This window comes from Oryzias latipes, chromosome 5 (assembly GCF_002234675.1).
Source record: "Oryzias latipes chromosome 5, ASM223467v1".
Lineage (NCBI taxonomy): Eukaryota > Metazoa > Chordata > Actinopteri > Beloniformes > Adrianichthyidae > Oryzias > Oryzias latipes.
The window spans coordinates 19,939,983-19,965,259 of record NC_019863.2 but is presented as its reverse complement, the minus strand read 5'-3'; the positions used below and the strand labels follow the sequence as shown (position 1 = coordinate 19,965,259).

At 45.4% G+C, this 25,277-nt stretch overlaps 3 protein-coding genes across 5 annotated transcripts; 2 read left to right on the top strand and 1 right to left on the bottom strand.

Annotated features, from left to right (window-relative positions):
- The first annotated feature begins 1,176 nt into the window (after nt 1-1,176).
- atxn7l2 (ataxin 7 like 2) lies at nt 1,177-11,593 on the top strand. 2 transcript variants are annotated; one of them, XM_011475217.3, is made up of 10 exons: nt 1,177-1,504; nt 2,623-2,691; nt 3,958-4,297; nt 5,927-6,180; nt 6,338-6,420; nt 7,241-7,452; nt 7,689-7,869; nt 8,157-8,278; nt 9,353-10,250; nt 11,377-11,593. In XM_011475217.3, the coding sequence occupies exons 1-10, from the start codon at nt 1,348-1,350 to the stop codon at nt 11,392-11,394; spliced, it is 2,334 nt and encodes a 777-aa protein (XP_011473519.1). In that variant the 5' UTR covers nt 1,177-1,347; the 3' UTR covers nt 11,395-11,593. The 2 variants fall into 2 exon arrangements, with proteins under 2 accessions (XP_011473519.1, XP_023810855.1); XM_023955087.1 differs by having other exon boundaries at nt 1,393-1,504; nt 2,432-2,691.
- Nucleotides 11,594-12,142: 549 nt separating this feature from the next.
- Nucleotides 12,143-16,638, top strand: LOC101157611 (cytochrome b561 domain-containing protein 1). Its single transcript, XM_004068913.4, has 3 exons — nt 12,143-12,577; nt 14,131-14,168; nt 15,469-16,638. Exons 1-3 carry the CDS (start codon nt 12,421-12,423, stop codon nt 15,973-15,975), a joined length of 702 nt encoding a protein of 233 aa, XP_004068961.1. The 5' UTR covers nt 12,143-12,420; the 3' UTR covers nt 15,976-16,638.
- Nucleotides 16,639-17,488: 850 nt separating this feature from the next.
- Nucleotides 17,489-24,356, bottom strand: zbtb40 (zinc finger and BTB domain containing 40). Of its 2 annotated transcripts, none has more exons than XM_004069006.4 (12): nt 24,212-24,356; nt 22,619-22,806; nt 22,032-22,501; nt 21,771-21,958; nt 21,305-21,512; nt 20,883-21,245; nt 20,609-20,815; nt 20,348-20,512; nt 19,424-19,638; nt 18,645-18,801; nt 18,271-18,506; nt 17,489-18,166 (listed from the first exon to the last, which is right to left on the bottom strand). In XM_004069006.4, exons 2-12 carry the CDS (start codon nt 22,768-22,770, stop codon nt 17,960-17,962), a joined length of 2,568 nt encoding a protein of 855 aa, XP_004069054.1. In that variant the 5' UTR covers nt 22,771-22,806; nt 24,212-24,356; the 3' UTR covers nt 17,489-17,959. The 2 variants fall into 2 exon arrangements, with proteins under 2 accessions (XP_004069054.1, XP_011473517.1); XM_011475215.3 differs by lacking the exon at nt 24,212-24,356 and adding an exon at nt 24,146-24,183.
- Between the last annotated feature and the right edge of the window lie 921 nt (nt 24,357-25,277).

Here is a 25,277-nt window from a genome sequence, read left to right as displayed (position 1 = left end):
TTCTGAGAATAACTATCTTTGCAGAGCAGAAATCCAAAGGACAAGTAGCATTGTCAGATTTTGATATGGAAAATTGTGATTTCTTCCTACAAAATGCATGTGTCCTTGGCTCTAGAGCTCAGTGCTGGTAAGTTTTGTGTTACACTTGGTGATATAGGACTTGGTTGCAGCTGCTTGGCTCATGGAACCCATTACATGAAACTCACTCTCACTGTTCTGGAGTTAAAGATCCACGCAAATGCAAGTTGTGTTCTTGTGGCGAAGAAAAACGAGTAGTATTGCTTTATTCAAATTGTTGTGAATCAGAAGCAGACAAAAAAATGCTGTTTGAAAAAACAAAAAAAACAATTTGTTACGTCATTAATATGCTTGTCAGGCCACATCCCCTCTGCTCCACTCCATTCGAAAGGATCCACTTGTAGACGACTAGATCCCTGTACATCTTTGCTTTCCTGGTCTTAGCTGGCATCTGGTTCAAAACTGAACAGCTGGATGGCTCCAATGTTGCTTGCCATTTTTGTTGCACCGGTAATGTTAGGTTGGGGGTGTGAGGGGCTGTAAGCTAAAGGTGGAGCGTGTAAACAGAGAACTCTCAGTAAGGTGAAGGTGAACAGTCCCCCCCTCAACTTGGAGGCAGATTTTCTAATGAACTCCTGCTACTCTGCAGGAACTATATCCTAGAAAAACAACAGTTTTTATTGGTTGAATGTTATAAATCATTCAAAAATTATGTGAATGCTATAAAGCATTCAACCCCTTGTTAAAGTATTCAGCTCTTTCAGTTTTTTCCAGCTATGACTTTTGGTCCTTCAAATCCTTGAACTTTTCAAGATTTTCTCCTCCGTTGAAATACATGGGGAATCCTTGGTGGGTCCCGAAGCTCGCTGGTTTGAGACCTGGTGCTGGCATTTTTCACAAAAAATATAATTTTTGTTATTGGGCTGTTTTCACTTTATTTATGGTCAACTTTGATCTTTTCTTTTGTCTTTTTCCAGTTCTCAGCTTTTTAAGTTTCCTTTTCATTCAGCAATATAGCATTCAACCCTGCATTTGTCAGTGTATAGTTCTTGTTTCCATCGCTTTTGTTATAATCCCACATGGCAGCTGACTAAATTTAGGTAAAGTCTCAGGAAATTCACTTTCCTAAATGTTAAGTGGAGGCTGTCTGCGTGATAAATGTTGATTTCATTCACCTGTGGACATGGAATTGATCGGAACTCTTAAATTCCGTTATTTGGAGAGGTGAGCGAACACTGTTCATGAACTTGTGGGAGTCTGTGATTCTCCAGCATCTTGAAACTTTGAACGTGCACGTAGGAAGTACCTCTCCCATCGGGGACGCGCCACATGACGTCAGCGGCTTGCCGCGCTGTGATGATGGCGGTGCGTGAACGCGCAGCAAAAGCAATGGCTGCTGTGGATAGGCGAGTGCCTAGCCTCGATGATTTCGTGGGGCAGAGCTGGACGGCCTGGGCGGACTGGGCCGGTGTGAGCGGCGCAGATGGTAAGGGAGCACCGAGGAGCAAACACGAGCCGCCGCGAGGCCGTTTAACTGAATCCCCGCAGTTAATTTCCTCGAAAACGGAGCGCGGGGCTAACCGTGTTACCCAAACAAAGACCTGCCGGGTCCTAGCGCGGGCTGGATGCCGGGCTCCTGCCTCTCAGATCTCGCTGCCTTTGGCAGAAATGAGCGGCACTCCTTCAGGCGTGTCCGCCACTGTGATGCAGTGTGGGGGGCACTGTGTACGCTGTCCCCGGTGTGTGTGGAGGGGGTTCATTTGGGGGACTAGCCGGACAGCGGAAGAGGCTCGTGAGCACCGCAAGGCGAGCAACTTCTTTCCGCCGACAGCTAGCTAGCTGTTAGCCGCTAAGGCTAGATGGAGGACCGGGACAGTGAACCCCGGCCCTGCCTTGCTATGAACCGGGGACGCGTTTGTGTCCTCTTCCATCCTTGCCATTAACCCCCTCCGCGCATTCCTTAATCCGGGTGATCTCTGATCCTGGAGCTGTGGGATCAGCCCGGGACCGAAGCTCAGTCCCGGGCTGCTCCAGAACCATCACCAGCTTGTTTGTAGTAGGTCACCTGATGAAACAGGTGTGTTCAGTCAATCCGCGCCTGGAATCATCTGATCCAGCTGCAAGGAGTGGGGGAGGTTGTTGCAGAGATGGCTGATGAACCAGCCTGATGGTGGATGGATGTTCAATCTGTTCTCTACATGATCATCCTGTTTAGGTTCTGCATCATCCAGATCAACCACAGTCAGCAGTGGTCCAGCTGGATGACCTTTACCAGTTACTGAAGACACTTGTAGTGAAAGCGCTGTTAATAATAACAAAACACCACCTTTCTTCTGTTTTAGAGTTGATAATAAAGTTGTAGTGATATGTAAATGTTGCCCTCTGCCCATCAGCTTTGTTTTGTGTCTCTAAGATTTCAAACTCAACACGCAAACAAGTGTGTTTCAGGTGCATTAATCCCAGCCTGACCTCCAGGATTCAGATACGTGAACTTTTAAAATCTAGCATCTTGTCAATCAGTTCAAAGTCAAATCAATCATCCAGTCGCCCCCACACTGGGCAAGGATCTCTGAGTTCATCTCTGATTGGTCTTTGGTGTTTCAGGGCCGGACGCCGGGGACTGCAACAAGAACGGGAAGAAGGCTCCGGAGGCCATGTCGCTCAGCAAAGAGGGTGAGGGAGCCTCGCTTTATGGTTTTCACGCTGATGCTTTTTCAACGCCTATGTCAGTAATGTTGGGTTGGGGGTGGGATGGGGCTGTAGGAGAGCGCGTAAACAGAAAGCTCTCGGTAACGGGAAGATGAGCGGGGTTCCTCCAGTCTAACACTTCCGCCCACGCCCAAATTTCTAATGACATGCTGCTGCTCTGCAGAAACCATGGCCTAGAAAATGACTCGAGTTTTTTGATTTTGGCTAAAAATGGCATAATCATAATTAAACGACGACTGGGAACACTTTGAAAATAGCCCAAAGATGATCAAGAGTGGGTTTTTGAAATCAAATTTAGATGAATTGATCATTGTTGCTATGCTGGGCTCTGGACCGTCTCTCATGAGGTGGACCTCAGATCTTTGTGTTCCTCTAGTTGTTGCCGTCGGTTACACTCAGGATTCCTGTATGACCTTCATCTGATCGTTGTGGCTAACAGGCGCAGGTACGGTGGATAGCCGTCAGACCTAATTGGTGCTGGTGACATTGCCACATTACTAAGTTAATTTAATGTTGCTTCATTGCATGATTTGAGTCAATATTGATTCATGTTTAAAGTTTTCTGTAAAAAAAATCCATAGTTTTGGGATACAAAAATGTTTTTTTTGTTTTTTTGTTTTTTTAGAATTATCAATGGACATGGAGAAAAATAAATTTTGTACAATAAAGACCAAAAAGAACATGTTTTCTGCCTTGTACAATAAAATTAATTAAATAAAAATCCAATTATGAATTTAATAAATGACGTTTAAAGGGCCTATGCCGTGCCCTTTTGAGCTTTGAAGTGTGTTTTAATGTTCGTTCCAGTGCCTCAGAGATCGAGTCGTCTTTCTTCTGGGTAGCAAAATGAAGCGTGAAAGTAACTACTGTTTTACAAAAACATCCTTCTTTACTGTGCCAAAGGTAATACATTATCTTATATATGGATGTAGTTTACTCTGAAAGGCTTAGAAAAAGCCTGATATAGGCCCTCTTAAAATCAAATGTTTTGATAAAAAAGCTTTTGTTTTTAAGTTACTGGATGCAATCGAGCCTTGCTTCAGAGGTTTGTTCACAAGAAGCCTTCATCTTCTGTAGGCTCATCCTCACTGCCTCTGGTATCAACATGTCAGGCCTGTTCACACAGCCTGGAGCGTGCAGACACATCTCTTTTCTGCCCCAGAACAGCTGGTGGCGTTCTCAAGCTCACGCTCGTGTCCTGAGGCTTGAGCATCTGTGCTCTCCCTACAGACATGTCCATCTTTGGCCTCTACCCCGGCCACGATGACTTCTTCCTGGTGGTGTGCAGCCATTGTGGTCAGGTTGTGAAGCCGCAGGCGTTTGAGAAGCACTGTGAGCGCAGACACGGTGCCCTCGCCAAGCTGCACGGCCGCCTGCGCTCCCCCGCTCCGGCTCCTACGACCCAGAGGCCCCTACAAAGCTACTCTCCTTCTCAAGGGACCAATGCTACTACTGCTGCTTCAGCATGGGAGGGCCGCGGCCAGGGGGGAGGTCAGATACGGGTGGCCCCTGCCTCACCCTCCACCCCTCCCCAGTTTAAACACTCCAAGACCTCCAAGGACGGACTACGGTAAGAGCAGAAAGACAAATTTGTGAAGCTAGGCAGGCCTGGTTCAGGGCGCTAACAGCCTCTGTTTCACCGTTGTGCTGCTGTGCTGTATCAGAGGAGCGGATGCAGTAGGCCGTCAACTTCAGTGCCGCCACAGAGAACTCTGGTGTTACAGAGGTTAGACAGAATCTGTCTGGACGGACACACCGGCACAGGGGACTCTCTGATGTTCGGTTTGTGAAATGATGTAGAGGATTTAAAATGGGTTTAGATTTGTGCAGCAAAATATCTGGGTTAAAAGCTACTCAGCCTCTTGCTGATAATGAGTTCTTGTTTTGTAAAAGGAAAAGAAAAAGTTGCATGAAATGGAAACGGATGATACGTTACTGTGTTGCACAGAGGGAATGAACTAGATCATTGATTTTCCGCCTGTCAGTCTTCTCTTAAATGTTCTGGGTTTCCACAGTTTCAGCATTAGCCTGTTCAAGTTTCTACTGCTCTTCTGTGCTTGTCATCTGTTTTTCAGCATCGCAGCTCTGCGAGCATGATTCTATCCTTTCAGTCAACGATGTACATGGTCATTAGTTGTGATATTATAACAATGAATCTAAAAAAGCATTTAAAATCCACCGTAAGCCGTTTTAGAAATGGACAAACCGAGGTTAATCTTCCAGATTGAGATTTTTTCTGCTTGTGTTTGCAGAGTTCAGGAAGGTTTTTAATTAACTCTTTAACATCGGAGCTTAAGCAATCAACAAAAATCTGCTGATTCAGTCACAGAGAAAAGCAGCTTTAGGCTGTTATGCAACGCTTCACATCAGTAATGTGTTGCGTATCGGTGCAAAGCAGCTTCGCTGATATTTTCTCTGCATCAGAATCGGCCTGAAAAGGTCGAAGAGTTGCGGTATCACAAAAGTGTGTGTGTGCGTAATTTAGGAGTCGCCGGCAACATCTCTGAGTTTGAAGAGTTAAAAGCAACAACCCCAGTCAGTCAGTTCTTCTGTCCTTCTTGTGATCACATTGCAGTCAAATACTGTTAATGAAGTGATGGCTGAAGAAGACTGTTCAAGTTTGAAAGGAAGAACGGAGAGAATTTAACGCCACCTTGAGATTATATCTGTAAAAGTTCTTATCCAGGTGACATCTTGAAGTCGAGTCATGGCTTCTGGACTTATAATCTTCTTTATTTCACCCCTCATTCAAGTGGCTTCATCTGTTTTGGAGATTAGTGTGAACACAACACAGGTAGAAACACAAAGAGGGAAGACAATGATAGACTCATTTCACCATCTCTCTGTGTGAAGAAGCCTACGGTCACCCTTCACACAGCTGAGCTCTTACTTTCACATGTTTGGTGATCAAGCTGATGAAGGCCCAAGGTTTTGGAAGAACGGGCGAACAGAGTCTCTGATCCCAGAATCGGAGTGGGAGGGATGAAGAGAGGGAATCTAGCTGAGATGGATGCAAACATCACAGTCGTGAAGAGGTTCTGTTGAGTTCAGATCCAGAGAAAAAAAACGAGGTTCATCTGTGAAATAAACTCATTTTTTTGATGAGGAGCAGAGTTCTACAAATATAAAACCCAGACCCTATTATAAAAACCAGAAACAAGGTGCTAACATGTGTCTCACCCCCTTTTTTTCCCCCTAGACACTCCCCCCATGAGAAGTTGTCCCACAGCAGCCACACCGACTCGTCTGTTTTCAAACCCCCGCCGCCTCTGGATCCTCCGCTCATATCGCCGCCTCCTTCCCTCAGAGATCCACCGTGGCCGCACGGGGGCGCTCCTCCCGGCCGGCCTGCTCCCACCGACAGGCCCCCCATGCAGAGGAAAGATGCTGCTCAGCCCCCAGCAATGACAGGCCCCTCCCGGGTCCCAAGACCGTACAACAAAGTGGCCTCCAGTGAGTAATGAGAAAGTAACTGTTACTTGTGTTGGTGCTGAAGCCTTTAGAGGTGACGATGGATTCAAATGAAGCCTGGAGTTAACCAAAGACTCTGTCTCCCCATGGATGAAGGTGTGTGTTGAACTGTGACACCCTGAAATGTCCTTGTCCTCAGAGAGGGAGTGTGACCTGGACAAGCACTGCGGAGTCCTCGACCCTGAAAGGAAGAAGATCTGCACTCGTCTCCTCACCTGCAATGTGAGTCTCTCAAACATCCATCTGCTGCTCGGGGAGGTACCCCCACACAGTTTTTATCAGATGGTAGCATCTAAAAGGGATTTTCTTTCAACATTTTTCCATAAATTCAAGCTGAGTTCAGCTACAAAACAGGATTCAGTTGATTCTCAAACAGCCTGAGGACACCATCACGTCTGCCTTTTTCTCCTCCTTTTCTACCCTCTTTGTTTTGAAGCGTGCTACATGTTACGGCGCACGCCTTTATGTGTGCATGTGCTGATGTAACCTACAGTTCAGGTGTGTTAATGGAACATAATCCCACAATCCTTTAAGGTCAGGGTGAGAGCAGAGCGTCTGCACTCCATATTTTGGTTTTCCTTCTACTTCCCCCTCCTGACCCAGCCAGGGGCGAAGACCCAGCCAGGGGCGAAGACCCAGCCAGGGGCGAAGACCCAGCCAGGGGCGAAGACCCAGCCAGGGGCGAAGACCCAGCCAGGGGCGAAGACCCAGCCAGGGGCAAAGACCCAGCCAGGGGCAAAGACCCAGCCAGGGGCAAAGACCCAGCCAGGGGCAAAGACCCAGCCAGGGGCAAAGACCCAGCCAGGGGCAAAGACCCAGCCAGGGGCAAAGACCCAGCCAGGGGCAAAGACCCAGCCAGGGGCAAAGACCCAGCCAGGGGCAAAGACCCAGCCAGGGGCAAAGACCCAGCCAGGGGCAAAGACCCAGCCAGGGCCACAGACCCAGCCAGGGCCACAGACCCAGCCAGGGCCACAGTCCCAGCTTCCCTCTCGTCCTTCTTGAACTTCAGTCAGCCAGATTATAAATTGTCTGTCCTCCTCAGATCCACTCCATCCACCAGCGCAGGAAAGTGGTGGGTCGCAGCAAGAACTTTGATCAGCTCGTGGCTGAACTGAAGACCAAGGTTCGGGAGAAGGGGGCACAGATGCTCGAGGGGGGCTCTGTGAGTGGGCACTCCCCCAGCCCTGAAGCCCCCAGGGAGCAGGCTGGCGTCCCACACTGCAGGAGGCCTCTGGCCAGCCTCCCGGCCTTCAGGTGGGCAAGATCACAGCACATTTGGGAGTTTATACTTTTACTGCCATGGTGTGTTACAGAGGAAGTCGGATGTAATGAGAGCACGATGTGATGAAACATCCCATGTATTAAAACTTAGATCTTGTCTCCAGACAGCTGTTGTCATGTCACTGCTGTTTTTTTTTTGGGGGGGGGGTGGGATTGAGAGCTAAATGTGTTCAAAAATCCTCAAACTTTGGTCCCACTCCGTCTTGCAGTCGGTCCACATCTGCAGCAGAATGCACTATCGAGGAGGAGAAACAGCGGCAGGAGGAGGCCGTGCTCCGAACTCCCTCCCCGCTCATCCACAAACACATCTCCAGTGATGAGAGCGAGGCAGAGGACGCTGAAGAGCTGTCGGAGTTCTCCTCCTCTTCGTCACATCCCAGACCAGCAGCGGTGAGCCGCCTTCACTTTCTATCGACTCGATTCTTGGTGTTCTTCCATCTTCGGGTTCAGGAGTTGGAAATATTGAAGGTTTGAAGAAAGTAGTTCAGGACTTTTAATTCCTAAAACTAGGTTTCATCCTAGAGTGCGGTGCATTATCCACATCTGAAACTATGCCGTAAAACTCATGAAGAGAAGCCTGCTGGTTAACGTCTGGTCATGGTGGGCGTCGGTTACACCTTGACCTTACAGAAAGTGCTCTTCAGGGTGATCTGTAACTCACTCCTCTTTGTTTATAGCTTTGCACCTTCGGCAGCCACTGCTTGGGTCACGGCATCTACACCTTTGACAGGAGGCTGCACCACCTGCGGGCCGCATTCAGCAGCATGCTGGAACAGCACATCAGCGCGCACCTGTGGAGGTGAGACAGGCTGCTGAGCCTTCAGAGGTTCAAGTCGAGAAAAAGTCATCTCAATAAGCTTCTTTTCTGCTGCAGACAGACCCTTAGAACTCACCGTCTCACCTGCTCGGTGAACGAAAAAGGTTCTCCAGAGCAGCTGTGACATCATCAGCTAAAGAATTTCTCCAAAATCAATTTACTTAAGTTTTGGGTTTATATTCTTGGACCTTTCTATGTACAGCTCCTTTCACACACTGGTTGATCCATCTAGCCAATTGGTATTTCTTTAATTAATTCATTTTTAAGTCTATTTGCTTCAACTTTCATCATCTTTTCATTTATTATAGTTGATTCTTGGTCATTTAAATGATTTATTTTAGGATCAGGGCAGCATGGTGGTGCAGTGGTTGGCGCTCTTGCCTCACAGCAAGAAGGCCCCAGGTTCAAGTCCTGGCTGGGGAACATGAAAAACACAACATCAATGGGGGACCTTTCTGTGTGGAGTTTGCATGTTCTCCCCGTGTATGCGTGGGTTTTCTCCGGGATCTCCGGCTTCCTCCTACCATCCAAAAACATGCTTCATAGGTTGATTGGCAACTCTAAATTGACCATAGATATGACTGAGAGTGAATGGATGTGTGATTGTGGATATTCTACCCTGCGACAGAGTGGCGACCTGTCCAGGGCATCCTTTGCCTTCGCCCATAAGTGGCCGGGATAGGCTCTGGCAGCCCCGTGACCCCGAAAGGGAAAAACTGTATAGAAAATGAATATAATGAATTTAGGTACCCTGTACATTTTTACCTGTTAATGCTAAAGGCTCAATTCCCAAATTTGAGTTTAACAATGAAAAATAAAGATCAGATGTTCCACAGGTAAGACCTTGATCCTTGGAAATTTCCAATATACTATATTAAAGGGGACTTTTTTGAGGTCAAGTTACTTCAGGCTTTCCAGATGAAATGCTTTTGAAGGAAGTTTTTAATAATATTGTTTGTGATCTAAATAATTAGATTTGCTTCTAATACCACTTTTATCAGGACAAAGTCATCTTCATCACTTAAATGTTCATGTTTACTCATCGTCATGTTCCAGGAGGATACCTCAGGCCACAGACCTTCAGTCCTCACCCTCTACCAAAGCCTGCACCTCCTCCTTATCAACCCCCCCTACAGGACCCTGCTCCTCCTCATTACACTTTAAGGTTCGCACAGGAAGTCATATTAGCTCCTCCCTAAAAAACTCATTGTCCCCCTCCAGCCGGGGGCCAGGGAGACCGACCCCCGGATCGGCTGTGGAGAATTCTGGAGGGGGCAGCTTTGCTCGGGCTCATCCTGAACCTGGGGGGAAGCCATCTATGGTGCGTCCCGTGGGTTTAGGGAGGCACAAGAATCCTGTGGGACGGCCCAGCAAGCAGATGATGAAGTTACGGGAGGAGGCCACCACTGCTGCTACCGTGCGCAAACGCAAGGCCCCCTCCCAGGAAGGAGAGCACTCTGGCCCCGACAGGAACTGCATCGTCCTTCAGGACCGGGGCCGCCCCCACTCCTCCCCGTCCTCTTCCAAAACTCCCCCCCATTCCCTCCTTCCACACGGACAAACTAATGGCACTCTATCTCCTAGTGGCAAGCCCCGCCCACCACCACACCCCTCAGACTCTCACTCTCCTGCTGCCAAGGCATTGTGGACTTACAGACGGACACACCCCCCAACGCTCCACTCCTCCCACCCAGAACCTTTAGCCACAACAAACTCTCACTGCAAGGTGGGGCCAGGAGAGGCGGGGCTGCACAGTGGTGGGAGGGGCTTCGAGCAGCAGGGACTACTAAAAAAACGCAAGCTTGGTGGCCTGGAGGAGCCTTCATCCAAACCCCCTGCACAGCGCCCCCCGTCTTCATCCTCCTCCTCCCAACGCTCTAACTTCTACTCCTGGAAGGACAGTAAGGGAGGGGGGCTAGCGGGAGGCGTAGAGAAGAAGCTCAGCGCACAGAAGGTATGTGTGAGGATTCTTTTTAGTCATCGTATTGCAAACTTAGTGCAATACTTGCCAGATTTGGGCAAAACAGAAATGAATGAGGGCCAGCTTTCCAGCCTGATTTTGTTAAACACAGTGTCATTATATAAGAAATTATTACGTAGTGTTATTTCAATTTGTTTACTCCTTCCATAAATCTAGTCTTGCAGTGGACCTCTGATCTGAAAATTGCAGGTTTGGCTCTCAGTGTCCAAGATGCTGAACCTCACATCTCCTGGGGGTTATAGTTGGTGCCAGTGTAAGAATGTGTGTGCATGGATGAATGTGGGTGTGATTGCAGTGCTTTGACATTAAATCAAGGTAGAATAGCACTTTATCAGGATGCACAACTTACCATTTCACTAGCTGTATCAAAGTAAATGTAAAAATCTACAAGTACAGGATCTGTGTAATTATTTGGTCAGTGCAGCTTACCAACTCAGAATATCTTTTGTAGTTTAGGGCCATTGTCAGCACCACAAGAAGGCTAGGACAGGACAGTTTCCAACAGGAAGAAAGACTAGAAAACCAGAGCGGACCTGGCTCCATTTACCAAGGTGTAATGTGCAGAGTGGACCAGGCCACAACAGAAAGGACCTAAAAAAAAAACCCAGCCCCATGGGGACATGAACTTTGAAGTCTCATCAGCAGCTCTTAACTATATAATTTCCACCACAGCTCCATCTCCTTTGCTTCATTTCACAACACTGATAGTCTGTCAGCACAGCACTGGTGTCAGACGTTTTTTTTACTAGAACAGCTGACGGTGAGGATCAGTCAATTGCGTTTGCTTCTTTTCATGGTCTTGGAATCAGAATCAGAAATACTATATTGATCTCACACATGGGAAATGTGTTTGTTACCGTTGAAGTAAAACATGAATAGTACACAGAAGATAAAATAGAATATAAAAAACAAAAGAACGTAAATGAATGTAAACAAATAAGGTTGTATAATGGAATACAATGGAATGGAGGTACAGTCTGTCAACAGATCAGCAGGAATACAAAACCTTAGCTGCAGCTCTTCTTAAGCACAGATGGGAGCCTACTGCAAAATGCCAACTGATGGACCCTTTAACCTCTGTTTTTCTGTTCCTCTGCAGCCAAAACTGCACCACTGAGCGTCAGCCTTAAGATGCCTCTGCCAGGGAGCCTACCCATCTGGTCCTTCAGGGAGGGACCCGAATTGACCTGTCATGCAGTGAGGCCACAGCGCTCTCTGTGGGTCCACAAATACCTCAACATGTCTGGTTATGCTGCTATATTGAATATGTTTGTTTGTTTAAAAAAAAAAAGATTAAAGATGTCCTTTTCCACACAGTTTCAATCCCATACTCTTTTAAATCGTTTTCTGCTGGCACAATAAGATTCTAGTCAGAGCACTGCTCATGAGCAAAATGTATTTTAACTCTTTTTATTTATTTATTTATTTATTTTTTAGTTGTCCCTTTAAATGTTATTCTTTTATAGTACATCATTTTTAGTTGATATGTCATTTTTTGTGCCTTATTGTTTCTGACTGTATTATAGATGGGTGGGTTTCAACAGCAGCTTGTTTGAATAGATTAATACTAAATTATCCCTTAATGGTTTGAATAAATACAATAACACTAGGAATCCAAGAAAAAAGCATAGACAGTAATTTTTAAATATAAGAGTATTAAATTCAACAAACCTTAACTAACAGAGGAAACAAATTTAACTGTAAAATAAGGTAGCACTGTCATTGAAGGTTAAAAAATATAGATGACATTTGTTTATTTTTTTAACAAACTCACAGAAGAATCATTTCTGAACCATATTGGGGAAAACCGGATAACGATTTTTATCTGGAAAGAACCTTTCCAGTGTCGGGTTTTCTGGTGACGTCATTTGATTACTTGTCTAAAGCGGAAGTGGTCAAATTACGCGAGCACCGGGTTTTCGCTCCTCGCGCTCGTGTCGATACGAGCATCTTTTATTATGAAGGAGCCAACACTGAGGCTGAACCGGTTCTAAGGAAGACACTGCTCGGTGACGAGCTGGGTCAGAACCCACAAGCAAGCGCTAGGGGAGAAAGACTTACACCGGAAGTAGACATGCCGAAAGTGCGCGCGCGGCTCTACCCCTGAGGCGCCCGGTTCGATTTGTCCCGGTTCTGCGCCAGCATGCCCTCGGACGTGGAGTACAGTCCGGTTGGGGAAGGGCTCGGCATGCGTGACTTTTGGCTGTACGCGTGGATGCGCAGGGCCGCCGTCGTCTCCGCACACTTGACGTCGCTGGGCCTGACTGTCACCGTGAGCGTGCTGTCCAGACCCGGAACCAGTGAGTATTAATGTTTGCGTAACGGAGATGGAGCGGGATCTTTAAGGATGCATGCGTGTGGAGGTTTGAAACAATGGGTTTCCGCCTTGTGTCAAATTTTGACATGTAAACATAATGTCCGCCTTTGGCAGAAGCTCTGCCTTTTTGGGTCTATGTGTCTGACAGGTGACATCCAACATAGTACCTGTTTGACATGAACCGAAGCTCCTCCTAACCCTTGTGCTGTCTTACATGACTCCACCCTTACATTGACGTGTTCTCCCTACCATGACAAAGGTGGAAAGATTTGAAATACATGAAGAGAAGCCTGGTGTCCAAAGTGGCAGGTTTGGACACCAGTGAAGATCACAAATCATTGAAGAAAAAAGGTTCAGCGCACTGTCTAGTGGGTCTAGATCAGTGTTTTTCAACCTTTTCTGAGCCACGGCACACTTTAACCTTAAAAAAAATCCCGCGGCACACCAGCATCCAAAAATTTAAAAAAAGGAGAAACTCATAGTCTGTATTGATCTACAGCCCCTCCACAATCTCACATGCATTTTTGAGATAATTGTTGCAGAAAAAGCTGGAAACTGCAGCTGTTTTTTCTCTAAAAGATTCAATAAAAGTTAAGTTAGAAGATTTAAAAATAGTTTGATGTGTGTTCGTTGGTTTCAAGACGTTTAACGACAGATCTCCTTGTTGCCCTGTCACTCTCACAACCCAATGCATCATGGGAGATGTAGTGCATAAAACGGCCGGAGATCGGTTTTCGGAACTTCATTGTTTTGTTCACTTGTTCCACGGTCTGATACCGGATTCTGTGGAAAGCTACAGCGCAAAAGACGAGCTTTAGCTGGTATTTTTGTTAGAACTGAGCGACTTTACGAGCTAAATCGGGACAAGGGAGTGAAGACTTTAAGCACTTCTGATTGGTCAGACTGATGACATGTGATTAAGCCCCTCAAGAATGATTGGTGGAGACAGTCAAAGGGACGGGACTTTTCCCAAATACAGCCGGTGCACCGGAGCTGCAGCTGAGTCGCGGTACGGTCATTCTTATCAAAATGTCTTTAATAAAATAAAATAAACGCAAAGAAAAAGTATTTTATGATCTTTTATATTCCTAACTCCTCAGTGTTTTATCAGGGCCTGTTTGGATGAACACAGAGCTGAAATCCTGGAGATGGGAAATGTTTTTAGATCAGTTAATGAGGGCAATTTTCCACGGCACACTTGACCATCTCCCACGGCACACTAGTGTGCCGCGGCACACTGGTTGAAAAACACTGGTCTAGATGACCCAACTCCCAATGTTAAAGTGCCTAGGATAGCACAAGGGTTATGGCCATCTCTGACATGAATAGCTGCTCTGCTTGCAGGTCCACGTCTGACAGGTGAATTCAGGTTTAGCCTGAACAGATGAGCAGCACAGCTGTTGAAAACAAAAGCAGAAGCTGAAACAGATCAGTCTGGGGTAACCATGGTTACGAGTTTGTGTAGTATGGAAACATGATCACAAATGTTTTTGTTTGCTTGTTCTTTTCATGTTATCTTTTGTTGTCTTCTCTCAGGTCTGTTTTCTTGGCATCCAGTGTGCATGACTGTTGCTGTAAGTACCACCTTCACCTACACACACTTACACATCAACACTCTGCAGGACGGGGTCGGGGCTGTGGACTTGTGATGGATGGATTGAATTTTCCAGGTCATCGTCAGAGATCATCTGCTTCTTTCTAGTTAAACTGAAGTTGAGCTGCTGGTTTCATTTGACCTCAGTCCTGCAGTCTTTGTGTCCAAACTCCTCCACTGTAAATAATTGATGCGTCAGCGGTCATTTTAACTCAGTCGGTCCTTCACTTCACGTGCATGCACACACACTGGTCATTGTGGTAAGAGATGGATGCAAATATGATCCCTGTAAAACAAATATATTCCAGTATTACCCAACCAAAATGTACCACAATTTCCATAATATAACGCTACGTTCACACTGGGCTTAAACACGGTTTCGAGCGATCACTTCCAAATGAAAAGCCTGTGTAAACGCACAAACATGCGCATTTCGGGCTTCTGTGTTCAAAACTCTCACGTTCACGCATCACTGAAAATGTTTTCAAGTCAGTTGATTTGTTTTATTTTATGTTATTTAACCAGGGAAAAAGTCCCATTGAGATCCACTGATCTCTTTTTCAAGGGAGTCCTGGTCAAGAGGCAAAAGTTACACACATCCAAGATATTTAATATTTAATCATAAATACTTGGTACTTACATACGGGTAGCAGCCTTTAAAAAAAAAAAATTGGAATATAAGTTGCACTTTTTGGAGAAGAGTGCAACGCTTCTGAACAAATCTGGCATCCAATTTGCGTCCGCTGCCTCGCGGTCAACACGTCAATACTCAATGCTTGTCTGAAAATGGGTTTAAAAACTAGACGCTCTGTCAAGTTTTTAGCTGTAACCCATTTTGATGACTTGCTGTCCCCGCATTAGTCCAATGAAGGAACAATTATATTAGAATAATAACGTCTTGATGCAAATAAGAAAAACATCATGAAGTTCAGGAGGAGAATGATCAGATTCTCCTCCATGTTTGTTTTGGACCGCGTTGCTTTTTCTTCCTTGTTGCTGTCAGTGGCAAATACTGATACACACACCTGCAGTTCCCTCTAGCGGTTGTTAGTGTGTAACTACCAATAGAGGGCAACTAGTTGTTAGTGGGAAAATAAGGAATAAATGAGCCAATATTTATTTGGTAAAAGTCAGATATCAGAAGTCCCTCCTGGGTATAAGTAGCACCTCCGACCAAACTATGCAAAAAAAGTGTGACTTATACTTTGAAAAATCTAGCCCTTGAATTAGGCCAACTTGAACCCAACCCCTCCGTGTGTTTGCCCCTCCCCTCTCTGCAGTTCTGCGTCTTCATGACGGAGGGACTGCTGCTCTTCTCTGCAGAGGGCTCTCCATTCTGCTTCAAGTCTCGGAAGGGGAAGGTGCGAGTCCACTGGCTGTGTCAGGTTCTGGCTCTGACCGCTGCAGCCACGGGGCTGGGCTTCATCATCGCCAGCAAATCAGTTTCAGAGCACCCCCACCTGACCAGCTGGCACAGTCTGCTGGGCTCCTGCACACTGGCCTCCACACTACTTCAGGCGGGTTTTGGCATCTGCGTGACCTTCCACAAGGAGCTGCACCTCTCCTTGCCCCCCTCAAGACTCAAGCTGTACCACGCCACCTGTGGGTTGCTGGTCTACCTGCTGGCCACCGTCACAGTGGTGTCCGCCCTTTTCTCTGACTGGTTCCAGGCCAGCGTGAAGGGACCTGCCTGGTGGGTCTTACTGCTGCTGCCCTTCTTCCCTGCTTTGGTAGTGATGAACCAGATCACAAACGCCTACCTGCCCCGCAAGAAGATGAGCATCTAGAAGGCAGCAGACTTTGATGGGGAGGGGGTTCAGCTTTGAACAGCCAGTGTCCTTTTTTAACAGCACCTCAAATTTGAATGTATTATTGTTTTTTTTCAGGATCAGATTTGTAAGGTTCCCTTGCATCTAGTTTAAGGGCTTTGAGGATTCCAGCCTCAACATGACTATTAAAGATCAGGGCGAGCAGAGCGTGGAATCAGGTCTGCTGGATTTTCAGATGAAGACTATTTTTTTTTAGAGGATTTTTGTGCACTGATGTGGGTGCTGTGCGCCTAACCCAGTATTGCTGGATGACTAGTAACCATGAAGACGAAGGAGTTATTATACACATAGGAGGAGCTCATAGAAGGGTTAAATGAGGCATTTTTAAGTGGGGGAAGGGAGGGGGTTCAGTGCATAGTGTGGATGCTGGAAGATTTACTGATGAGTTACTATGATTTAATGTATTTATTCATTCTGCTTTGTTTTATAAGACCGCTCATTGAAAATCCTTTTAAAAAAACATAAATCCTACTTTTGTCATAAAGAACAGAAATATGTAGAAGAAACACTTGAGTGGGACAATTTTATATGCGGGGAGGTGTGTGGATGAACCCTGACGGAGCAACTACAGAAACATGACAGACGCTACTTTCACTAATAAATTATTTTTCTCAGTTTCTACAAAGTCTGTTTTTTTTTCCTCATCACCTTCTGAACCAAACCCAACCCAACTAACCTAACCTGTTGAACAGGCGTCAGTGGGGACACACACAGGACATACGCACACGTCATTGGTTTTAAATTTGAGGCCAACCTGGAAATACCAACTATTGCAGTCCCTAAAAAGACTGCAGGTGTCAAAAGGTGGGTACTTACTGTTGATTTGAAGGACAGATTCGATCAAAAATGTTATGAGAGCATCAGAAGTTTTGGTTCAAAACCACAAATACAAACATGATTATGTTGGTAAAAAGATATAAAATCAATTGTAAAGTAAACAATTTATTCTAGTTGTGCTTTTTGTGATACAAGCAAAAAGATGTCCGATCACAAGCTGGCTTCTACCAAGTCGGTTCGACTACAATTGGCTGAAGGGATGTGTGTTGTTCCAATACCTGCATAAATTCATGTCACTTTTCTAATTAAAAAGAACAAAACTGTCTAAAATACCCAAAGCAGCAGGTTTGAATGTTTGAAGCACTTATGTCCTTTATTATTGCTTAAAAAGAAATGCCAGGAAGATAAAAAAAGGTTTCTCTGTGAAAAGGCACTTTCATTTGTAGCATTAAATACCAAATGAATTCTAAATATCTAGATTGTATCTATTTAGGTGAAAGACTTGGACTGTCACAGAGTTAATGGAAAATTTTATGAATCGATTCATGGACCATGAGTTTAGGTGCATACTTGAATCCAAAGGTTGAAGTCCGAGGTCATCCACCTTCAGTAGTGTATTTATGTTCATAGAGTACACCAATAGCAGAGAAATACTTGAATTCGATTGGTTTAGTCAAAAGTCTCATTCACCATCATCAGTCATTGTCATCTTTATTAACAAACTGCGGCGCACAAACTGGCTGAGGTGCATTCTGGAGTGAAATGGGTTGGAGCAACTGGACAGTTTTTATGCTGAATTGTGTATTTAACAAAGCAGTGTTATTTAAAAATTCAACAAGTTGAACCAAACCAAACATCTCTTCTCCTTCAGCAGCTGTTCCGTATCGCTGTGGTGAAGGACCGACCGCTGGTTCTTTCAGAAGTGAACCCCTGTGCATGCACATGAACAGACTGCTGGGCCTCACACACCTAACCTAAGGAAGCTCCAGCTGTTGAACAACTGAGTTTTGGTTTTGGTCCTGTTGTGGTTGCGGTGCATTCAGGCTCATGTGTGCACCACCTCAAACACAAACTTCTTCAGTCCAAAGAACAAATAAGAACAACTTTCACTGCTGCATTGTCAAACTGTCTTGATGGTAGAGATTTGGGGGGGGGGGGGTTCCAGCTACGAGTCAGGCTCAGACTTTTTTTCACTGCAGATAAAGGTGACAGAGTTGTCCAGCAACTCGAACATGTTCACCTCCACCACTTCACCCCCACCTCCGTTTGGGAGCGCGACTAAAACCTGCCGGCCAATCCCCAGCGGCCGCTCTTCTGAGGATTTTTTAGACTTCACCTTTTCGTCTTTGGCTGCTTCTTTTGATGAAACAACCTGGTTTAACAAAAAAAAAGTTTTATGTGAACAAGTCACATCATGGTTAACAGCAGCTGTGACCAAAAGGTGGGGCTAAATGCCACAATACCCACAATACTCACCATGGAGGAGGTGGAGGCCTGCTGCTCTGTGCTGCTCTCCTGCTCTGACGGCGCCTCCATGTGGGAGGACAGCAGGTGCTCCTGCAGCTCCAGCATGGAGCTGCAGATCAAGGAGCAGAGTGGGCAGCTGAACGCCTCACCACTCTGGCTCACGTTCTGCTTGCACACGTGCTCCTGCAGCCGGTCGTCCAGAACCTCCTTGCAGAACAGACAGCGCATAACAGACGCCTCAGAGCCTGCAGAAGACAGACACGTGAGGACAGGACAGTCAGACATTTCTGCATGTCATACACGTGTTGATCCAAACGTCCTCCTGATGAACTGAGACGCTTGACACAGCTGGCAGGAGAACGGTGAAGATGAAGGATCCTCACCTTGGTGCTCAGCAGCCCGGTGTCTGGACAAGCTGGCTGCGCTGGGGAAGAACTTGAAGCAGACGTCACACTGGACCAGCGTCTTGAGCTGCCGGGTGTGGCTGGCAAACACATCGGGGTGGTTGGTGCGGTTGTGGTACCAGAGACCAGACAGTTGCTGCAGCAACACAAAAACAGGGCAGTTCACAGTCAGCTGAACACATGCTCTGTTCATGCACAGGTTGTTTTTTTATAATGATGCTAAATATGATGTCACCTTTATAAGTTAGCTCCTTCATGTGACCTTTTTCTGCCATTTTTCAAATAAGTCATTGGGCCTGTATTTGCCTTTCTATTGAATGTTGATGCACACTGGTTTTCTGCAGACTTCTGGGAAATTTCCCAGGCACTGCATTTTGGAGTTCTACATTTGGACACTCAAACAAAATTGGCGAAATGGACTAACAGGAGATCAGATGCAGCGAGGGTTCTTTGTTCATCAAAACCTCCACCCAGACTACATAAGTTCCATGCCTCTGGACCTCCACATGAGTGGCTATAACTTCAAATAGAGTCCTCCAGAGACTAAAACAGCTGGAAAAATAGCTGCTGTGGCTCACCATATGCTCATTGGGAGTTCTTTATGGTGTTATCTATAACAGATTTCTAAAATCAAACAGTCAACGCATGAACTGCCAAACTGATCATTGACTTTCCGAAGCTAAAACATGTTTCCATGTGTAAAAGCAGGGGACTGGTCCTCCTTGAAAACCACAGCTCAACCCTGAACTCACTCCCACCTGATAGGACTTGTTGCAAAGTTCACAGCTGAATGGTTTGCTTCCAGCGTGGGTGGCCTTGTGCTTGTCCAGCAGGGCAGAGCTGGTAAACGCCTTGTTGCAGATGGTGCACTTGTGGAAATCCTTTGGGTGAAACTCCTGTAGATGCTGCTGGTGTTCCTCCAGAGAGGAGAAGCTGAGGCAGCACTTCTGACAGTCATGTGGTTCTGCCATGTCTGCTCACAAGAAAGAGTCGCATTGATTCAGACCCCATATCCCACCAAGCTGCTTATGAGACACTTTTAGTGCGATAGTTGAATTAAGAGCTCTTACTTTGAAACGTCATTTCTCTGTGGAAGCATTGACTGTGTATGAGACCTGGACCGAGTGAGTGTGACCTCACCCATAGAAACAGCTTACTTCCAGCTCCAACAAAGGAAGTCTTTTCAGTTGACTTTCTTTTTTCTTTTGCAATTTAGTCGCTCGCCAGCATGTTGGAGCCAGACGACATCAGCAAGAAGTGATTAATCCTAATTGGTCGACATTTCTATGGCAACCACTTGCCAATCAGGAGTGCGCTTGTTGAAAATCCACACCCCTTAACACCGAAAGCAAGGGAGAATCTGTCAATCAAACCTTTGAAAGTTTGAGGAGGGGGCCAGCAGGCACCATGCACTTTCACTAAGAGATCTGATTGGTCAGTTTATAAGTTGAATAACTTACAATAAAGAGAAAATATTGTGCAAATAAAATAGGATTAGTAAGAACATTATAAAATAAAGGCAGTAGAGTAAGAAGGGTTATTCTGACAAATATAATGACTGAGAAATAACTATTTATTTCTCAATAGAAGTCTTGGGTTCTTCCTATTTGGACTGCGTGGGGGGAAGGGGTCACTCAGTCCAGTTCTTTTATATGGTCAATGTGTGGAAGGCGTGCTCTTACTGTGAAAGGTGTGCAGGTGGACAGTGAGGCCGCTGGCCTGGCTGTAGCCTCTGCCACACTCCCGGCAGACGTAGGGCCGGTCTCCGGTGTGAGTCCGGACGTGACGCGTGAGCTCAATGGACTGAGCAAAAACAGCCTTGCAGTACTGACACACATACATCTTCCCTGAAACACAGAGAAGCAGTACGGGCAGGAGGTAAAGCCTGTAGAGTCTGAGCTGAAGGAAGCTGAGGAGGATTTTTATGGCGGGTTTAGCTGTACCCTCAGAGTGCTTCTTCTTAGTGTGGTAAGCCAGCGCGGCGGCCACGCTGAAGCTCATGTCACAGTGCTTGCAAAGGTACGGCCTCTCTCCAGTGTGCAGCCTCATGTGGTTCTTCAGGGAGGAGTTAGCCCCAAACTTGGCACCGCACTCCTCACAGGTGAACGGCCTCTCATCGAAGTGCTCCGTACGTTTGTGGTAGAGCATACCTGAAAGCGCCACAGGGTCAGAGCCAAGCCTCACAGCTTCACAACGGGACAGCTTCTGCTGCCTCACCTGACGGATGTGCAAAGCTCCTCCCACAGAGGTCACAGGACACTTTCTTCCTGCTGCGTGTGGGGCTGGGGTGAGCCTCGGCTTGATGGCGCCGCAGTGCTCTCTGATTGGCCAGCTTCTGGGGGCACTGAGGACACTGCTGCTCACACTGGTCGGACATGGAGCAGCGCTTCATGTGGGCTACCATGCGGCATTTGTACTCAAAGCTCCTCCGACACCAACGGCAAGAGAAGCGCTTGGACGGGGAGGTGGAGCCTGCCTCTTCCTCCTCCTCCTCCTCCTCCTCCTCCTCTTCCTTGTTCTGATCTTCGTCCTTGACCTCCTTCTGCTCTTCTTCTCTGGACTCACTCTGCCCTGATTCCGCTATAAGACAGTAGATGAGTGATAAAGCTCCAACTACAGAGACTCCTCTTCCTTCTCACCTGCTTCTGGCCGAGAAGCCGGCGCACTCATCTCCACACCTTCCAGCAGTGGGAGCAGCGATGAGGAAAAGGAGGATGGCGCCTTCTCTTCCACCGCCCGGAGGAGCTGAAGAAGCCCCCCTTCAGTGATCCCTCCATCCTTCACTCTGCTCATCAGCTTCTCCAGGGCAGAGGCAGGGTCTCCGTCTCCACAGCAGCAGCAGACGACCTGACATCAGAGGGAAAGTAGGTTACAGCCCCCTTTTCAGAGAAGATCTCTCAGTCAGAGTCCGTCCAGCTCCCACTCCTTCAACAGCAATCTGCTGCAGATACATCTTCTACAAACCAGTTCCTTTGAAGGTGTGGCAGATAAAACATTTTTCTCCACAAAGACATAAGTCTAAACTGTCAAAGCTTCACTAAAATTGCAATAAAAGAGAGGAGAGACCTTACAAGTGGTTCCATAGAAGATGGAGTGACCCGTTACCTCACGTTCCTCCTCATGCAGGAGGTTCTCTGCTGCCTTACTTAGCAGCTCCTGGACAGAGGGCACAGCAGCCAGGAGCTCCTTGAGCTGAGAGGCGTGCTTAAGAAGACCCTCAGTGAGTTTGTTGCTCGGCGTCTCTGAAGGAGCACTGTGGTCTTCTTCTGCGCCCGCTGAGGTTTGCTCCGTCCCTGTGAGCAGATTGAAACAGATGTTTGATTTTTGCACATCTGAATGTTTCTGCTCACATTTCAGGAATAAGACCTGTAAGGTCAACTGGATCCACACGGGCTTTTTTGCTCGCCGGCTCTTCGTCTTCATCTTTGCGGCAACCTTGTTCCTCCTCCTTCTGCTCCTCCTCCTTCTGCTCCTCCTCCTTCTGCTCCTCCTCCTTCTGCTCCTCCTCTACTGCTGCAACCTGCTCATCTCTGCTGAGGGAGCCAGAGCCCTCCGAGCTTTCCGTCTGGACTTTGTTGTTCTCGCCGAGTTTCGTGGTTTGATGAGACTGGGTTGGGGTGGGGGTCTGCTGGTTCACCAGTGTGGAGAGGACGCTTTTAAAGCCGACAGCCACGTCAAACATCTGCAGGCTGTCTGCGGCGGTCACGATACGGCTGACGTTGTATTTTCCCAGAGGCAGTTTTCCTGTGTAGACCATGTCCAAGAGGCAGGCGAACTCTTGCGAAGACACCACGCTGGTGTCGATGGAGATGGTGTCGGAGCTGTCCAGCAGAGACCTGCAGAGCCAGAGGGAAAAAAACAAAACCTCTCTGAACCGAACAGCTAAAACAACTGCAGCAGAAGAGTCGGAAATGTCTCACACTAAAGACAGAACTGCAGCTTCTGAGGCATACCTGAAGAGCATGCTGGAGGCAGCCAACACCAGCTTGTGGGCACGGTGATGCGTGTCCCCCACCAGGATGGTGCAGTCGCAGAGGTGGCCCTCCTTCCTCAGGGCCCACAGCTGCTGCAGGAGCTGGCCGCTGTAGTTGGGTAGTTCCATCATGGCTACTGTGGATTTGGTGGGGTTGGGGACCCAATTCTTCAAATTTAAACAGAAAATTTGAGTACAGGTATAAATTGTGCTTTCAAAACCAAGCCATAAAGGAAATGACATATTATACTCATGCTTTGTTGCCAGATGCAAAAAAAGCAGCCCACACCACAACCGAAACTCTTCCATGTTTCATAGTAGATCCTGCACCTTTTTTTTCTCACTACACTACATTTTTGCACCTGAATAGGAATTCTCACTGATTACAGGTTAGACGTGGATCACAGGACACGCCTTACTCTGGGTCACTTAGTTTTAATATTTCAAGGGTTACCAAATCCTTTTTTTCAGGCCTGTTCGATGTATAATCTTTACTAAACAGTTATGTTAAACGACAATTCAAAATCAATGTTTGATTGTTCATTTTTGAGTAAATTTTTATATAATATAACCTATTAAAATCTTTCCAAAATCAATTTATTTCTTTTTACTGACAACTATTTTGTCCTTGTATATTTCAATGTGTCACAATGTATTATAATACCATTAGTTTTTAAAGAAGAACAATACTGGAACTTTATTTTTTTAAACTGTATTATTAAACTTATTAATTAAATTATTGACAAACACTTTTCATAAAAACGCTATTTTCTTTTTCTTTAGAGATTATTAGATGATCTTGTGATCATTTGCAGATAAAAGGACTTACTTCCTCTCCTGAGACACACTTCATTAATTAACCTAGAAGTAGAGATCACCCAGAATCAACAAAAGCTACTCAACAACTCAGACGGCAATTGTGTATAACTTACAAATTCATGATTCCTTTTCATTTGCCATTTCATTTTAAATTGATTATTTTTCTAATTTGTATTTCACATTTGATTCTGATCGATTTTGATGAACACTTTTACATGACTAAAGATTTGGAATGAACTATGTTGGAGCTTTACCCAAATTAAAAAACTAATTTGGGGGTAATTTAAAAAAGAAAATAAACAAATCTTTGCCTTTATTGAACAACATTGATTGCTGCATCTAAACAAATAGAATTCTTAAACCCAGACCTAATGATAACAACAGCCTTCCAAGAAAATAACAATGTGAATTGCTCTATATGTGTAGATAATTTTTCTTTTATCTGTAAATGTTAAATTGAAAAATATTTAACCTAAAACATACACAGATGTCCTAGGCTCTACTGATTAGCGATGTGCCTTCTCTGAATGTACCTAACAAAAGTGTGTGGAAGGACACAGTGTGTCTCCTCATAGTAGGTCCCTTGACAGAACCAAATCCTCCATGGACAGAACAATAAACTATTTAAACATGGACAGAACTGGGAGAAACCCGCCAATTGATTCAATGTTTTTAAAACAAACCCCACCGACGAACATACGAATCAGGAACCAGCTGCGCAGTCACATTAATAGCTGCTTCAAAACGACTTTACCTGAAATTACTACGATCCAAATCTTTATTTAAACCGCTCCGTGAACACAATCCTGGGTTTATTCAAAAATCCAAGTCTTTATTTAAACTTCTTCGCGAACAGCTTCAAATGCGCAATAAAGCTTGACCGTTTTGAAGATGGCGACATGCGGTGTAACACGGAAACAGACTCGTCTTGTCGGTTATTATGAGGTTCCGTTTTAAAAAAAAGATCATATGGATCTTGTACATATAATAATGCCTTTCTTATTTAGTTTTATTCTGGTTTTAATTGCCTTTTAATCCATTATACTTGGTCTTTGTCAATGTGTTACACAATAGGTTTTTAGAACTATATTGTTTGTCACACAACATTCAAAAAGGATTTTTACGATCCACCTCAAATCATGAAGCAAAACATTTAATCAAATAAATACAAATTATTACTACAACGTGCATTAAATAAAAAAAGACAAATTACATTGTAAAAATACAGGACTAGTCGATCAATGAAAGAGGAGTTGTATTATTGAGAGATTGTCATTATAAACAGCGTTGATAAGACAAACTGTTTAGTTGAGGTCTCCACATTGATAAATTGCTGCATTTTTGTGTTGAGTGTAAAAATTGGCCAAACATTTGTGAGTGAGTTTTGTAAATATCATTATGTTGTCGATTAGTAATTCTGAAACGGAATATCAATGTTTCATGTAAAAAAAAAGAAAGAAAATCTTGCTGTGAAAATTTGCTTTTGTGTCCATTACCACGTAAAGATAGGTCTAATCAGTCAAAAGAATAATATGTAACATAAACATATAATTCTACATATTTTAATAGCTGTCACAAACTAACCAAACATTGCACAAGGCATTTACAGTTGAGAGTTTAGAAATGTACTGTTTTAATTGTGCAGTGACAATATATGATATATACAATATATACAAATATATGCCGGAGTACCACCATATTCAATTTGTGTTTACAATTGCTTTTCAACGAAAAAAACACTTTTTTAAACCTGAGACAAACATTTAAGACATAATGGACTGTTGACTTTAAAAAAAAGTAACATTTTTTTCTTTTTTAAT

Bases quoted from the DNA above. Each gene is read 5' to 3' on its own strand.
- atxn7l2 (XM_011475217.3), top strand. From the start codon at position 1,348: ATGACGTCAGCGGCTTGCCGCGCTGTGATGATGGCGGTGCGTGAACGC. The intron at 7,453-7,688 runs GTGGGCAAGATC...TCCGTCTTGCAG, and splicing joins GCCAGCCTCCCGGCCTTCAG to TCGGTCCACATCTGCAGCAG. The intron at 7,870-8,156 runs GTGAGCCGCCTT...CTTTGTTTATAG, and splicing joins CACATCCCAGACCAGCAGCG to CTTTGCACCTTCGGCAGCCA.
- LOC101157611 (XM_004068913.4), top strand. From the start codon at position 12,421: ATGCCCTCGGACGTGGAGTACAGTCCGGTTGGGGAAGGGCTCGGCATG. The intron at 12,578-14,130 runs GTGAGTATTAAT...GTCTTCTCTCAG, and splicing joins GCTGTCCAGACCCGGAACCA to GTCTGTTTTCTTGGCATCCA. The intron at 14,169-15,468 runs GTAAGTACCACC...CCCTCTCTGCAG, and splicing joins CAGTGTGCATGACTGTTGCT to TTCTGCGTCTTCATGACGGA.
- zbtb40 (XM_004069006.4), bottom strand. From the start codon at position 22,770: ATGATGGAACTACCCAACTACAGCGGCCAGCTCCTGCAGCAGCTGTGG. The intron at 19,639-20,347 runs GTAAGAGCACGC...TCTTGTGAGCAG, and splicing joins CCACCTGCACACCTTTCACA to ACATGGCAGAACCACATGAC. The intron at 18,167-18,270 runs GTGAGTATTGTG...TTGTTAAACCAG, and splicing joins AGGCCTCCACCTCCTCCATG to GTTGTTTCATCAAAAGAAGC.